The 17784-nt window shown below is 38.6% G+C and overlaps 1 protein-coding gene across 1 annotated transcript in view; it reads left to right on the top strand.

The window, feature by feature from the left end:
- The first annotated feature begins 8931 nt into the window (after positions 1-8931).
- The window catches only part of LOC110446043 (solute carrier family 28 member 3-like), a 15019-nt gene continuing 6166 nt past the window's right edge, over positions 8932-17784 (top strand). The window contains exons 1-7 of the mRNA XM_021490997.1: positions 8932-10449; positions 13457-13598; positions 13949-14143; positions 14449-14610; positions 15786-15911; positions 16398-16528; positions 16711-16879. Coding sequence (XP_021346672.1) covers positions 9992-10449; positions 13457-13598; positions 13949-14143; positions 14449-14610; positions 15786-15911; positions 16398-16528; positions 16711-16879 — 1383 coding nt within the window. The 5' untranslated portion in view covers positions 8932-9991. The remainder of the gene's footprint in view (positions 10450-13456; positions 13599-13948; positions 14144-14448; positions 14611-15785; positions 15912-16397; positions 16529-16710; positions 16880-17784) is intronic.

Genomic DNA, 17784 nt, shown 5'->3' with positions numbered 1-17784 from the left:
GCTCCACAGCAAATATAATGGTATATGGTGAAACGGGTAGGTACCCTCTGAATATTGAAATTAAATCTAGAATGATAATGTTTTGGTATAAACTAATTACAGGTGAAAATAAATTGTCTAGTATAATGTACAAGCTTATGCTGAATTTACATGAAAATGATTTCGCTGATTTTAAATGGATTTCATATATCAAGAATCTATTCAATTGCACGGGACTAAGTTACGTATGGTTACAACAAAAAACTTGCACTATGAATAAAAATTACCTTAGGGTTAGTTTTAAAACTATTCTGTATGACCAATTTATACAACAATGGTATACTGATATTGAAAATTCTTCCCGGGGTCAAACATATGCAATATTTAAACATCAATTTCAGTTTGAAAAATACTTAACTATGCTCAAACAAAAAGATAGAATAACTATCTGTAAGTTCAGAACCAGTAATATATCTCTGCCTATAGAGACTGGGCGATGGACTAGAACACCACGTGAAGGCAGAATCTGTCCGCTTTGTTTTACTGGAGTTGGAAGCGAGTATCATTATTTGTTTATATGTTCAAATGCTTATGTAAGTCAAATCCGCAGAAAATATATACCTATTTATTACACCTCTAATCCATCTGTTCATAAAATGAAAGGATTAATATCAATATGTAATGTTAGAATATTATCAAATCTATCGCTGTTCATACAATTACTAGAAAGACAATTAAAAAATAATATGTGAATTTCACACATCAAACTGTAAACTTTTGTATACATATAGATATTACTGATCATTTGCTAAACCTAACATAATTGTATTGCATAATGAGTGTGGTTACAGCTTGCTTATCATGGTTTGTTTGTTATCTGTCTATTACAGTATTGTATGATGGGATTGTAACACTGTCTATTATACCTTTGTAATATTATATGGTATGATGAGTAGTATAGTCACTATTATGCCATGGTATGATTGCACTGTATGGTGTGGTATACTATCTATAATATATGTATCATGGAGTGCGAGTAATATATGTGTAATACTGTAATAATATTATTGTAGGATTGTACTGTAAGATGGATGCAACAGTGCCTGCTATACCATAGTGTGAACGCACGGTATGTGTGAATGTAATGCTATGTATTATACCATCGTAATAGTATTGTAAAATGAGTGTAATAATGTATATCACAGTGTATGATGAGTGTCATTGTATGATCAGTGCGTTATACTGTCTATTATAATAAGGTATGATAGTACAGTGTAATATTGTGTTTATCATTGTATGAGGAGTGTAATAGTTTCCACTATATTATTGTACGCTAGCATAGTAAGATGATTGCTTTACGGTCAACCATATCATTGTTATATTGTACTTTATGATGACCTCTTGTTGCGCACAATAGTGTGCCTGAGTGATAATAAAAATCTCTGAATCTCTGAATAACCATAAGGCCTAGAATGTTGATATCTGGCAGTAGCATGGTGGGATTAAGGGCTAAGTGAAAGACCTTGATTATATTCAAGGTCACAGGAGTCAAATTTGTTTAAAATCTTCAAACGACTTCTTCTGAATAACCACGACGGCCAAAATGTTGATATTTATCCAGTAGCATGCTTGGATGAAGGGCTATCAAGCTTTTTCATTTGAATGACCTTGATTCACTTTCGTGGTCACATTTAGTCAAATATGTTTAAACATTTAAATGACCTAATTTCAATAAACAAAAAGATAGGGTGGTGATATTTTGTAAGTTGCATCCTGAGATGAAGGGCTATAAAATGTGTTCACCATAATGACCTTGTTCGACTATCAAGGTCACAGCGGTGAAATGTTTTTAAATCTTTTAACATGTTCTTCTGAATGACTTTTAATCATAAATACACTGTACTGATATTTTGCCTTTATCTTTATCTAAGATCACTTTTAAGGTTACAAGTGTGGGAATAATACCAGGTGAGCTATGCAGGCCCATTGGGCCTCTTGTTTTGTTTTAGAGTAGTCTCCTTTCTATATAGGATGAAGCAACCAACAAGAGTTATTTGTCCCGACACGTGCAGAAAATTTCAATAAATATTAAACTATTCGTGTTTGTAAATTTTAGGTGAGGTTCAGTATCAGATGGTTCGAACAACGGTCCAGGGAACTACTTATCAAAATAATCCATTTATAAATGCAGTAGGATGACAAATTCTATTTTATATCATGACAAAACATGCAGTTATGCAAAATTAACACCAAGATTTGAAACATGTTCTTGAAATCCATTTGGCTGTTTCTTATCAAAAAAGAACAGGTGAGCTATTAAGACCCATGGGTCTCTTGTTAAATTTGGTACCTTATTCATTGCCTTGCTCGTTATAGAATATGTGTTCAGATCTGGACTAAATACTTGTTTTAGACGTCTCTGGCCATCCTCGATATCTAGGGGTTACGCTCACGTACGCTCTCTGCACCCTGGAATATGTCATAGCAAAATTGAAGGCACAAAGATAGCTGTTTGAATGGTCTCGTGTAAAAAAAACACTTGACCAAGCGCTAGGCTGATGTCTGTCCTTTGACGATTACAAAGGAGAGATGCCCGACTTTAGAGTTGGTCATTTTTTACCGTTACGCGACAGCGAGATAGTTTTGATGTACATCAAAGGAACAAGGCGGTGCACACGCAACCTTCGATTCTGCTATGACATATTCCAGGGGTGCAGAGAGCGTAAGTGAGCGTAACTCCTGGATATCGTTGATGGTATCTGCTGTGATGTGCTAGTTATCTCCTTGTACATCGCTTTTGTGTTAGAGTTACCTCCCTTTAATTTATAACTTTTGTTAATGATAAAATGTTGTCTTATTTCTTATCTTGACCGATAGAGTTTTTAAATATCATTATCTTGACTTAATAATGGTGCTATTACAGTCATTATTTTGTACGTTAAATCACAGATGAGATACAATACATGTTTGTGCAAAGTGTTTTTGGACAGTAATCGGAGTAAATAAATAAATAGCTTATTTTGTTTAACTGCTACTCAGTCCAGTGCTGGATATTAAACTGTTGTCCCGGACTGCTCTATCTAAATGGTCTCAGTAACATTTTTTTCTCATATTGGATCTGCTAAACTACACACACAACACAAAGATGAAACAAGTTGTTGGATATTTCATAAAATTACAGAATTGACAACTATAATCACAAGAACGAACCATTTAGCTACCCTTCAAAAATAAAGGATAATAAAATACAGGATTTCGGAATCAATGTCATGGATGATGTAAGTTTGAAGTACTGCTATAAACTCAACCTTGGGACTAGGTAAAACGTTGTCTTACCCATGCGCATATGATATTCTATTAAATAAGGGAACATTCTAATACAACAAATGATGATTTGGTTATCATGTTGTATGTGTCCCTGTTAACACTCACTTGATTATTATTCTGTACACATCATCAAACGTTACATAAAACTACCCAATTCCATACAGTAATTATGTAAAAGATAAAAGTAAAACCAATCTTACAAACATAAATAGTATCACAATACTCTGTTCAGCAAACACTAAAACTGATGTCTCTACAGCACGACATAATGTCTACAACGGGACACAGAGTGGAAATGTATATATATCTACAACCCGGCACAATCGTAATCTGTACACCTTGCTACATTATCTAAAGCATGACGAGATGTTTACACTATGACTCATCTCTAAAACATGACAGTATCTCTACACAATGTCACAACATCTAAAACATAACACGATCTCAATAGCATGACACTGTCTCTACAACATGACACTTACTCTTTAGCATGACATGATCTATACAACATGACACTATCTCTACAATATGACACGACCTCTACAACATGACACTGGCTCTACAACATGACACGACTTCTACAACACGGCACTGTCTCTACAGCGTGGTATGATCTATACAACATGACATTGTCTCTACAACATGACACTTCCTCTACAACATGATAATATCTACAGCGTGGCATGATCTATACAACATGACACTGTCTCTACAACATGACACGACTTCTACAACACGACACTGTCTCTACAGCGTGGTATGATCTATACAACATGACACTGTCTCTACAACATGACACTTCCTCTACAACATGACACTATCTCTACAGCGTGGCATGATCTATACAACATGACACTGTCTCTACAATATGACACTGTCTCTACAACATGAAACGATCTCTACAGCATGACACTGTCTCTACAACATTACACTGTCTCTTCAATATGACACTGTCTCTACAACATGACACTGTCTCTACAACATGACACTGTCTCTACACCATGACACGATATCTTCAACATGACACGATCTCTACAAAATGACACTGTCTCTACAACATGACACTATCTCTACAACATGACACTGTCTCTACAACATGACACTTTCTTTACAACATGACACGATCTCTTCAACATGACACGATCTTTACAAAATGACACTGTCTATACAACATGACACTGTCTCTACAACATGACACTATCTCTACAGCGTGACATTATATATACACTAAAACTTTCTCTTTAGCATGACACGATCTATTCAGCATGTCATGATTTTTACAGCATGACATAATCGCTACTACCTGACACAATTTCTACAGCAGTATACGACCTTTAAAACATCACACGACCTCTACAACATGACATTATCTCCACAGCATGACGCTCTCTACAGCATGATACGGTCTCTACAACATGACATGATTTCTACAGCATGACAAAATCTCTACGTTATGACACTATTTCCACAGCATGGCACGATTTTTACACCATGACACATCTCTAGAGCATGACACGATCTCCAAAGCATGGCACTATCTTTACAACATGACACGATCTCTACAACTTCACACGATATCTAAAGCATTGCACGATTTCTACAACATATTTACATTCATATCCCTACAGAAGTGCATTAGAGGGCATGGTCTTCAAAATATACCAGGGATAAACACGTATCTTATATACACAATGATAAAAGCTCTAATGAACAATCTTTATTCCATTCTACCTGGTTTGTTACCGCCTCATCCAAACTGTCCTAAAATCTATCAAAGACTAGACCGTGTACCATATGTACGCGACACCAATAACATAACGATTAACTAGCACGTGAGTATTAATAGGCATTAAAACACACCGTAATAACTATATAATATAATATCGCTCTGTTTATAATTCGATATTGGAATAAAAATAGAGAGCTTACCTACAATAAAACGGTTACCAAATAATTAAAATACGAATACTTTAAAACAACAATATTAAATTAACTTGCATTACCCATTTTAAGAACAGGGTTGTTTGTTTTTTCCTTCATCGACGGACTAGCACAATAATAATCATCGACACAGCACTACGCAAAAGTAAAAACAATTCTTAGAAAACATACAATGCTTACATTAACAAATATATGACTGTAAAATTATCTTATTGATTAAAAAAATAGGTATGGCGTTACACCTGTACCATAGCTCTTAAAACGACGGATATAAACAGTCTAATGATGTCAACGTTGTCGAGTATACTCGTCATACACTGGAAATCGTTTCCCTTGCATTTATACATCATCAATTACTTAAAATAATAATAGAAAAGTGTCGGCTACAATATCTCTATCGGTTTTGTCGTACTGTCCATGTTGGGAGGTGGGGATCAAAAGTCCCTGTAAAGCCAGTCAAATGCATCCTCCTCTTCGTCTAAGTTCACACGTCGCCGTCCATGGGCTTTTCTCCTGCCTGGTATGTCAATATTTTTGGGGAACTTAAAGTCATGTGTAAAGTTATGTTGGGGTCGGGAGAAGTTTTCGTCGGAGTAGCTGTAATATTTGTCTGCCTGGCGCCAGTACCACTCGTCGTATACCTCCGGGATATACTCCTCCCCGTGAAAGTAGGGTTCCTCGGGGGACTGGGGAAACATGTCGAGGTAGTCAGGGTGACCAAGGAGTCGGGGACGCCGAGGGTGGTAGGCTGGAGGGGCGTCGCAGAGGTCCGGGGGATGTATGCGGGGCTTGATAACAAGGGGGTCAAGGCGGAAGTTATTGGCATTGGACGGAAGACTGAGTAAAGGACCCCGCCCACACATGTTACTGTTGGCAGTGAACGTGCGTATGAAACCTGTGGGGTTGTTCAGTTTCCGAGGATACTTGTCCGTGATGGTTGCTTCCATTTGTTTCCATTTTGAACCGCCCGGATCCCTCCGAACCACAACATCCTCCCCATTATTGGACGTGGTGATTTTTGACATGTTCACACACTGACAATCTCTTTCGAGGCACGTAATACTGAAATGTGTGTCCCTTGAATTATCCAGAAAACACTGTAGTTTCTTGAACACCCATAACCTGCGATTGTCTAAAGAAAACCAGGTGTTACGCAAACAAAACACACTGATTTTGGGAATGGCTTCAATATTGATATCACCTCTCAGTACTTTGTCCGCTACCTCTCCCAGGGGCATCTTTGTCACGTGTCCCTTGGAATTGGTCACATGCATGGTGTTAGCGATTGTATCTTGTGTATACCTGATATTACCCGGCCGTAGAGTTATGTAAACATTCCCTCTCTTCCTTTTCCTGTTCATCTTGACTGCTGTCTGTACGCAATATGACGCGGTCCGATCATGTCCAGTGGACTATATCTGTGAACATAACTCACCTGCCGCTTGTCACGTGGTCGGTGTAGTCACAGGTATGTTGTACTTTGGTGGCATTTTTAAGGGAAAATTAGTGGAATGAAACTAAGATAGGTATAACTTGAACTATATTACGCGAATTAATTCCGACAGAAATAATCCATTTTCATTCCTGCAATAGAAATGAGCAGTGAAAGTTATATGGGGTCGATTTTTCGACACCGAGAGCTTTCTTCCCTTCCTTTTTTGGGGGTGGCATTTTTACCGAAAAATCGGGTTAAAATCGACTTTCGGCAAAAATGACACCCCATGGTTTAATATACGAGAATATATGACCACTAGGGTGTCATATTTACCGAAAGTCGATCTAAACCCCTAAAACATGTAAAAATACTCTGAACATCTTAGTCTAGGTCTAAACATAACTGTATCAAATTCTCGGGTCCCTGTGACCTGCACGTACAATGTCGCTAACACCCTGCATAAAACACAGCTGTGCGTGAAACATGAAAACTGTTAGATTGTAACCATTATAACATTACAAACAATATTTATAATATATAAGGGCGAAACAATCTATCCACTTCCCATAGATTTTTATTACAATGTTGTAGCCTAGTAAACATGATTTCAACTGGGCTATAGTAGTAAGAGATGAATTAAACAATCCAGGTTTTAGTGATGTTTGGTTAAATCCATGTATTTTTCAGGAAAGTTTGTTATTACCAATGATAAAACAAAGAATGTTTGACCAAGGCATACAATTCCTAAGGGCCACAGTGGAAAACTCTCCTAAATGTTTATTGTATAAACATATAGATTTTGGAGAATCATTACAATTTTACCTCACAAAATATATACCAATGAAATATCGCATTTGTAGAAGTTGGAAGGTATAATAATATACCTAGAGAACGTAGATATTAAACAGTGTAACACCACCCTGAAGTAGAGGACGAATTTCATTTTTTATTAGTCTGTTCTTTAGAACAAACTAATAAAAATTGAAATTCGGAGTTTACTCCAAAATATCAGATCCCGTTTTATCAAAAGCTATTATTGGAAAAAAAATGTGTTTAAAGTCGTTCAGTTATCTATGAGGCAAACAAATTAAGGGTATCATAATGGAATAAGATTGTCTTCATTCTCTGTACTTTGTCCATGATTTGTGTATATATGTATTGTATACTGATGGGCCAATGGCCTAAAGTTTGAATAAAACTTGAAACTTGAAACCTAAAGAGAACTGTATTTACGGCGAAACGACCAGTGGTGCGAACGTGATGTGCGAACGTAATTTGGGCGAAACGACCCGGCTCCGTTTTGATAGACCAATGTGGTATACACGGATACATGATAATTACAACACATTTATTCACAATCATACATAGTTATATAGTAATGAACATTTTCTATTCAGGTTCACGCACAGTTTTAGACATTCACGTTATTATGACCACACTCTGAGTGTATTCATACCGTAGTGACCACCACACCGCTAGTGATACTCATTGAAAGGGTATTTATACCGGAGTGACCACCACAACGCTAGTGATACTCATTGCAATGGTATTTATACCGGAGTGACCTCCACAGCGCTAGTGATACTCATTGGAAGGGTTTTTATACCGGAGTGACCACCACAGCGCTAGTGATATTCATACCGGAGTGACCACCACAGTGCTAGTGATATTCATACCGGAGTGACCACCACAACGCTAGTGATATTCATTGAAATGGTATTTATACCGGAGTGACCACCACAGCGCTAGTGATACTCATTGAAAGGGTATTTATACCGTGGTGACCACCACAACGCTAGTGATACTCATTGAAAGGGTATTCATACCGTAGTGACCACCACAACGCTAGTGATACTCATTGGAAGGATATTCATACAGGAGTGACCACCACAACGCTAGTGATACCCATTGGTAGGGTATTTATACCGGAGTGACCACCAAAACGCTAGTGATACCCATTGAATGGGTTTTTATACTGGAGTGACCACCACAACGCTAGTGATACTCATTGAAATGGTATTTATACCGGAGTGACCACCACAGTGCTAGTGATACTCATTGAAAGGTTATTTATACCGGAGTGACCACCACAACGCTAGTGATATTCATTGAAATGGTATTTATACCGGAGTGACCACCACACCGCTAGTGATACCCATTGGTAGGGTATTTATGCCGGAGTGACCACCAAAACGCTAGTGATACCCATTGGTAGGGGATTTATACCGGAGTGACCACCAAAACGCTAGTGATACCCATTGGAAGGGTATTAATACCGTAGTGACCACCACAGCGCTAGTGATACTCATTGGAAGGGTTTTTATACCGGAGTGACCACCACAACGCTAGTGATACTCATTGGAAGGGTATTTATACCGGAGTGACCACCACAGCGCTAGTGATACTCATTGGAAGGATATTTATACCGGAGTGACCACCACAACGCTAGTGATACTCATTGAAAGGGTATTTATACCGGAGTGACCACCACAGTGCTAGTGATACTCATTGGAAGGGTTTTTATACCGGAGTGACCACCACAACGCTAGTGATACTCATTGAAAGGGTATTTATACCGTGGTGACCACCACAGTGCTAGTGATACTCATTGAAAGGTTATTTATACCGGAGTGACCACCACAACGCTAGTGATACTCATTGAGAGGGTATTTATACCGTGGTGACCACCACAACGCTAGTGATACTCATTTAAAGGGTATTCATACCGTAGTGACCACCACAGTGCTAGTGATACTCATTGGAAGGCTATTCATACCGGAGTGACCACCACAGTGCTAGTGATACTCATTGAAAGGTTATTTATACCGGAGTGACCACCACAACGCTAGTGATACTCATTGAAAGGGTATTTACACCGGAGTGACCACCACAGCGCTAGTGATACTCATTGGAAGGGTATTCATACCGGAATGACCACCACAACGCTAGTAACCAGACTTGTGTACCAACTGTTGATAATCTTTGAAAAGGACAACTTTATTTTATAGGTCAATGATCGTAATACAGTACGAGGCCAAGCTTCATTGAAAAGCAGACGTTATCAACGTCAGTGGTCAGCCAGGTCAGGTTATCTAAGTTTTGGACACGGTGGATTTATTTTGTATCAGATTTCCGTTAGTTTTACAGGTAAACTATCTTACTCACTAGCTTAAGGTGTCTTAACGGATTGTAAATATCTTGTTGTGCTCCCCAGCTTATAGATCGCTGATACTATCTGTCTGGCTGATACCTTCAACAGTTATTCACGACAGAACTTGTGTTTCTTTTTACTACGCGTGTGTGTAAGTGATGGGTGTCCGTGGAGATCAAACCTTGACCGAAGACACTACAGAACCGCTGGTCAATGACCATGTAAACAGTACTGGGCCAGGAGACGGACGACGTACTCGCCGACCTCCTTGTGCGCCGCCAAGGGTTGTGGAGGCTTCTGACACATTTGGCACGTTGTTCGACTCAACATCGGATTCACTGAGCAACTGCAAGAAATGGACATGGCACCGATTCATCGATCTGCTTTATCTGACGTCTACGGCTGGTTACGTCGTGTATGTCGTCTACGCTATCATCTACGACCCATCGTCAGCGTTCTTGTCCGTCGTCGACGCCACTCTGGTTGTACTCTTTGTCCTTCATCGCTTCATACGTCTCCAGGACATCGCCAAGTTCATCGCCAAACCCATCAGGTTCCGAATACTTGCCAGGAAACGCTGTAGAATAAAGACAAAGATTTGGAGGATTTTCCGAAGGTAAATCGAGTGGGGGTTAGTCCGATGGTAAATTGGACAAGAGTTGTTCAGATATTAATAAGAAATGTTTGTTTTCCTCGATAGTTTAATTGTGTTAAGGTTGTTCCACCAGTATTCAGACTGGAGTTGTTTCGTTAGTCAAATTCAAATGAAATAGTTTGTAGGAAATAAAACTGAAGTAAAATATGAAATGCACAATGAAATATAAGAAATAGGTGTGTTGACTGTGACATGAATATCAGATTGAACTGCTCTGCTCACTGCAGGCAAAATACTAGAGAGTTCCACTGTGGTTTTTCGTGTATACAGTAGCCTCCCCTTAATTTTGGTTTAAAAGCACTTTCGCTAACCTAGTAGCTTATTCTCATTATTATTATCTTTAAGGAGGTTCCATCAATTCTGATGATTGTGCCTTCGGTACCTGTGCACAGAGGCGTAAAGAGCTCAGTTGGTTAGGGTGAAAGTATGACAACCTAATGTCCAGGGTTCAAATCTCTCACGCTATTTACACTCATTTCATCTTTATATCATCATAAAATCCCGCACAGTATAGTTTTCTTTTCAGAAATGGATTATCAATGCTGTGTTCATAGCGAAACAGTTTCCTATACATAGTTACAGTTTTTGGCAGTGATGCGGGGACCCTTAAAGTGACCAGTACCCAACAATGAATATTTATAAGGTTCAGACGAGACCAGTTACATATATACGTGATATCTCATTGATAATCACGCCTTATACGGAACAGCGACACTTAAAGACAGTTAACACGTACACATACGCCTGACTGTTATGGTGGATATATTAGAAGGTCGATGGATCAATATATCAAAAACAATACGCTGCGTACACTTTGCACCCTTGTTTCAGAAGTGATTAAAGCAGGGTTATAAAAGTATTTTTTAGTACACTCCCTTTGATATTAGACTGTAGCGCAATTGAGCAATAGCATTTCTGCTAACCAAGCTCAGTTGGTAGAATATATGTCTTCAACCTCCTACTAAAATTCATATCATCAATGAGTCACACAGACTTTAAATAGATCAGTTGCCTTGTTAACAGATTAATTGTAGCCCGTTTAAAATGATGAAAAGCTGAAGTACAAATCTTATTTCAGACTATGTTGCTACTTTTCCTCAAGATGTCTGACAGTTTCTGTTTAGATTTGTATCTACATGCATCCTTGTTCCAGATGTCTGACTATTTATGTTTTAGATTTGTAGCTACAAGTATCCTGGTTCCTGATGTCTGACCATTGTTGTTTTAGATTTGTATCTACATGTATCCTTGTTCCTGATGTCTGACCCTTGTTGTTTTAGATTTGTATCAACATGTATCCTTGTTTCTGATGGCTGACTATTTATGTTTTAGATTTGGAGCTACATGTATCCTTGTTCCAGATGTCTGTCTATTTATGTTTTAGATTTGGAGCTACATGTATCCTTGTTCCTTATGTCTGACCATTGTTGTTTTAGATTTGTATCTTCATGTATCCTTGTTCCTGATGTCTGACCCTTGTTGTTTTAGATTTGTAGCTACATGTATCCTTGTTTCAGATGTCTGACTATTCATGTTTTAGGTTTGTAGCTACATGTATCCTTGTTCCTGATGTCTGACTATTCATGTTTTAGATTTGTAGCTACATGTTTCCTTGTTCCTGATGTCTGACCATTGTTGTTTTAGATTTGTATCTACATGTATCCTTGTTCCTGATGTCTAACCATTGTCGTTTTAGATTTGTAGCTACAAGTATCCTTGTTCCTGATGTCTGACCATTGTTGTTTTAGGTTTGTAGCTACAAGTATCCTTGTTCCAGATGTCTGACCATTGATGTTTTAGATTCGTAGCTACATGTATCCTTGTTCCTGATGTCTAACCATTGTCGTTTTAGATTTGTAGCTACAAGTATCCTTGTTCCTGCTGTCTGACCATTGTTGTTTTAGATTTGTATCTACCTGTATCCTTGTTTCTGATGTCTGACCATTGTTGTTTTAGGTTTGTAGCTACAAGTATCCTTGTTCCTGCTGTCTGACCATTGTTGTTTTAGATTTGTATCTGCATGTATCCTTGTTCCTGATGTCTGACCATTCATGTTTTAGATTTGTAGCTACGTGTCTCCTTGTTTCTGATGTCTGACCATTCTTTTTTTAGATTTGTATCTACATGTATCCTTGTTCCTGATGTCTAACCATTGTCGTTTTATATTTGTAGCTACAAGTATCCTTGTTCCTGCTGTCTGACCATTGTTGTTTTAGATTTGTAGCTACAAGTATCCTTTTTCCTGATGTCTGACCATTGTTGTTTTAGGTTTGTAGCTACAAGTATCCTTGTTCATGATGTCTGACTATTCATGTTTTAGGTTTGTAGCTACATCTATCCTTGTTCCTGATGTCTGACTATTTATGTTTTAGATTTGTAGCTACATGTATACTTGTTCCTGATGTCTGACTATTCATGTTTTAGATTTGTAGCTACATGTCTCCTTGTTTCTGATGTCTGACCATTCTTCTTTTAGATTTGTAGCTACATGTATCCTTGTTTCAGATGTCTGACCATTGTTGTTTTAGATTTGTAGCTACATGTATCCTTGTTTCTGATGTCTGACTATTCATGTTTTAGGTTTGTAGCTACATGTATCCTTGTTTCTGATGTCTGACCATTCTTTTTTTAGATTTGTATCTACATGTATCCTTGTTTCTGATGTCTGACCATCGTTGTTTTAGGTTTGTAGCTACATGTATCCTTGTTTCAGATGTCTGACCATTGTTGTTTTAGATTTGTAGCTACATGTATCCTTGTTTCTGATGTCTGACTATTCATGTTTTAGGTTTGTAGCTACATGTATCCTTGTTTCAGATGTCTGACCATTGTTGTTTTAGATTTGTAGCTACATGTATCCTTGTGTCATATGTCTGATCATTGTTTTTTCAAAATCTGTAGCTACATATATCCTGGTTTTAGATGTCTGACCATTGTTGTTTTAGATTGGTTGCTATCCTTGTTTCAGGTGTGTGACTATCCTTGTTTTCCTGGCAATAATCATATTCCTTGCTATCGACCTCCGAGCCGACACCGAGAGGCTGGTCTCTCTGGGCGGTCTGTGTTTGTTGGTCTTCATCGTCTTCATCACATCCAAAGCTCCCTCCAAGGTTAGTAAAACTTGGCGGCTACAACCGTATCTAGCTTTCTTCATGTTGAAATTACGAGAATCCTTCGTCGTTGTGACGACATGATGTACAAGTCAACAAACTTTATTTGGTAAATGGAAGACTGACTTACGAAAAATGTCGGAAGACTGTCGACAAATATCAATATTAAATATAATACGAACAATGATAGGGCATCGATCAAAGGACAAAGGTAATAGAGCAACTAAAAGACAATGGTCGGAGACGACAATAATGTTACTGTTATCCATTTAACGATATTCTAAGCATGATATATGTAACCATCTGTTTTCTTTCTGTTTCCGGTGATTATAACTTCACTTCCGTTCCAGGTGTGCTGGACGCCGGTTTTGTGGGGACTAATACTACAGTTTGTTTGGGGTCTAATGATACTGAGGTGGAAACCAGGGTATGAGATATGCAAATTTGTTGGCGATGGTATGGCTGGCTTTCTCAGCTTCACAGACGAAGGATCCAAGTTTATATTTGGCGAAAAAAACTACACGATGCACGTCGTTGCATTCAAGGTATGAATGTACTATATAATAGTACATCCATTATTTTTCCATCTTTCTGTCTTCACAAATCCTGCCACTAAGTTGTGCAAAAACGTCTTTCACGTTTTTGTGTCCATAGATCAAATAACGTCCGTTATATTCCTGTCACTAAGTTGTACAAATAATGTCCGTCACTTTCTGTTTTCACCATTCCACTAAGTCGTAAAAACGTACGCCATTTCATGTGTCCACAGACCTGCAGCCTGTTGTGTAAATAACGCCCGTCACTTTTTGTATCCACTATTCCAGTACCTTTTACATTTCTGTCTGCACAGATTCTGCCGGTGGTGGTGTACTTCAGTGCCGTGGTGTCTATCTTGTACTACTGGGGAGTAATGCAGTTCATTATTAAGGGACTGGCCAAACTGTTCCAGTACACAATGAAGACCACAGCCATCGAATCCTTCGCCACGGCGGCCCATATCTTCATTGGACAGGTGAGAACATGGACGGAGATATATATTTAAATAACCAATGTGTCTTGCATGAATCCCCACAAGTTCCATTTAATTCTTTTGAGCGTTGAACGACAGTTTCTGAGGTTCATGATGGTAGGCAATATGTATGCTACCGACTAGCATTCATAACTACGTGAACACCGAACAAACATGTCGTTCAATACGTATATTTATGTTCTGATGTCTTTGAGGAATTTTAGTGATCTTAATGTATCATAATATTTCCGACACTTCATCGAATTCAAATGAAAGACGAGTCATTTGCTATGATAGGCATAGACTTAGTGGCCCATTGCATGAGCCCGTGAATCGCAACAGATATGTAGCTGTGCTTACAGATTACTTAACAAAATGGCCAGAGGTTAAAGCAGTCTCAGACAAATCAGCAGCAGGTAGAGCTGTACTGATAACAGAGGCCATCTCCACCAGACATAGCCTTGGTTATTCACATTATAGAACAACGAACTGAGGTAAACTAAAAACCGAAGAAATGTTGATCAGACAAATAAGTGGAAGCCTTCATTTCACCATTAAGCGGTTCATATCACTGTAATGGTGAACTGAACCACAGTTCATAATAGCATGGACTTCACGTTTCCATATTACACCAGTATCAAAGTTTCTGCCACGTCAGCTCGATATTCATGGAACAGCATAGCGTTATCTAAATGTTGTCTTTTACGAAGGTGCCCTTTTAACTTCTCAACTTCAACAAGGCTAAACAAGAATAATGCCGATCGTTTTGAACGAGTACAGTTCTTTTGCTTGATTTGAAATAAAAAATGTGTATCGTGTCCTCTGTTTAGCGGAGACATTTTGAAATATTCCGAACTCTACCCGATTTTAACCAAGCGTCGTTAAAATGTTCCTGTCATTGGCGTTTCTATGTTATTCCATTTGTTTTGATAAAAACGAAATATGATATTGCCTTAAGCTTTAGTTGGAAGAAATATTCAATATTTTAGTTAGATCAAATCACAAAGAGAGAAGGGTAGCCCCTTTGTGAACTTCACATGTCCGTGCTAGCATTCGATGTTCCTACACAGAATTAAGAGTTCATCTACGCTTTTGTATTGTAACAGTATAACGTTTTGTCTTTGGGATACAAGCTCTGCTGTAATTTTGACTGTGATATATTATCTCTTTTGTGTTAGGTGGAGTCCTCGATTGCTTTAAAGCCGTTCCTCCGTGATCTCACATTGTCTGAGCTCAACGCCGTGATGACGTCAGGGTTCGCAACAGTGGCGGGAACAGTCATCGCCGCCTACATCGAGTTCGGGGTGAACGTCATAGATGAGCTAGAATTCCTCGTGAAGCTGTTTTAGATCAACGTCTATGTTGTAGAGTGGTTACATTCCTCCCTACGATAGTTGTTGTACTCTTGTACTGCTGTTGCATATCTGGCGGTATATCTGTTGTGTGTCTTTCTTAACGTCTGTTACGTGTCTGCCCGTCTGTTAAGTGTCCGTCTGTCCGTCTGTCACGTTTTTGTCTACATCCGCGTTCTGCCTGTCTTTTTGTTATGTCTAGTTTGTCTACGATAACTCTCACTCTCCATTTGCACCGCAATGGAGTCGAATGGCACAGGATATATTACACTTAATAGGATGTACATATACAGTATTTTACAAAGGGAAATTTTTCTAAATCAAATAAATTAAATATATAGATATATATCAATACCGTAAAAATAATTAAATGAGTATCGCCTCAATTTGCGGCGAAGATGTCTATCACGTAACATGATAGGTTTTGAATGCTTACAGGTTCCGCCTGAACACGTGATCTCGGCTTCGTTCATGTCAGCTCCCGCTGCCCTCGCCGTGGCCAAACTCGGATGGCCAGAGACCAAACTGGCCAGTGACAAGGACAGAGATGTTGTTCTCACAGAAGTCGGGTAGGCAGTCATCCCTCTGTATTATTATGTTCCATGGCAAATATTTTATGTTGAATATTTGATTTTTCATAAACAAGCATGAAAAGGTTATGTGTATCTACTACAATGAAAAAAATCCAGTTATGGCGTTTCAGAATTCACGTTTTTGCTATCGGTGTATCATTGTTAGTTTGTTTTTACAGAAAGGAGCTGAACTTGATGGAAGCGGCCTCGGCTGGAGCAGTAGCGTCCATTAAACTGGTCTCCTACGTCGTCGTGAATCTCATCGCCTTCATATCTCTCCTTGCCTTCATCAACTTCTCGTTCTCGTTCATGGGAGAACGTGTTGGTCATCCAGAGTTCACATTCGAGGTACGTATTAGGCGATCAAAACCAGAAGAAGCGAGTATTTCCTTGGACTGGTAAGAACTAATCACAGAGGGTATCAAATTGCAGTTTCGGTCTCTTCGGCTGCCCATAATTAGGAGCAGAGACTAATTTTACCTTTCATGGGCAAATGAAACGGGAAACTGAAAGCCTCATTTAGCTATTAAAGAAGAAATTGATGGACTGTTATCAACAAACAGAAAGCTGAGGAACAACGCTAACCGAAAGAAACCTTCAAAGCGAAAAGACAACACTTACCAAAAAGGTAACCGTTACCGAAGGACAGCCATCGCTAAACGAAAGTACAACCCTTGTCATAGACAATCATCAAAGAAAGGAATACCCTTACAGAAAGGACAACCCTTATCATAGACAATCATCAAAGAAAGGAATACCCTAACCGAAAGTACAACCCTTATCATAGACAATCATCAATAATCAAAGAAAGGAAATACCCTAACCGAAAGGACAACCCTTGCCATAGACAATCATCAAAGAAAGGAATTTCATAACCGAAAATACAACCCTTGCCGAAGACAATAATCAAAGAAAGGAATACCCTTACAGAAAGGACAACCCTTGCCGAAGACAGTAATCAAAGAAAGGAATATCCGAACCGAAAGTACAGCCCTTGCCGAAGACAATCCTCAAAGAAAGGAATACCCTAACCGAAAGGACAACCCTTGCCATAGACAATCATCAAAGAAAGGAATTTCCGAACCGAAAGTACAACCCTTGCCGAAGACAATAATCAAAGAAAGGAATACCCTTACAGAAAGGACAACCCTTATCATAGACAATCATCAATAATCAAAGAAAGGAAATACCCTAACCGAAAGGACAACCCTTATCATAGACAATCATCAATAATCAAAGAAAGGAAATACCCT

This window comes from Mizuhopecten yessoensis, unplaced genomic scaffold (assembly GCF_002113885.1).
Source record: "Mizuhopecten yessoensis strain PY_sf001 unplaced genomic scaffold, ASM211388v2 scaffold2461, whole genome shotgun sequence".
Taxonomy (NCBI): domain Eukaryota; kingdom Metazoa; phylum Mollusca; class Bivalvia; order Pectinida; family Pectinidae; genus Mizuhopecten; species Mizuhopecten yessoensis.
This window is presented reverse-complemented; position numbering and strand designations above follow the sequence as displayed.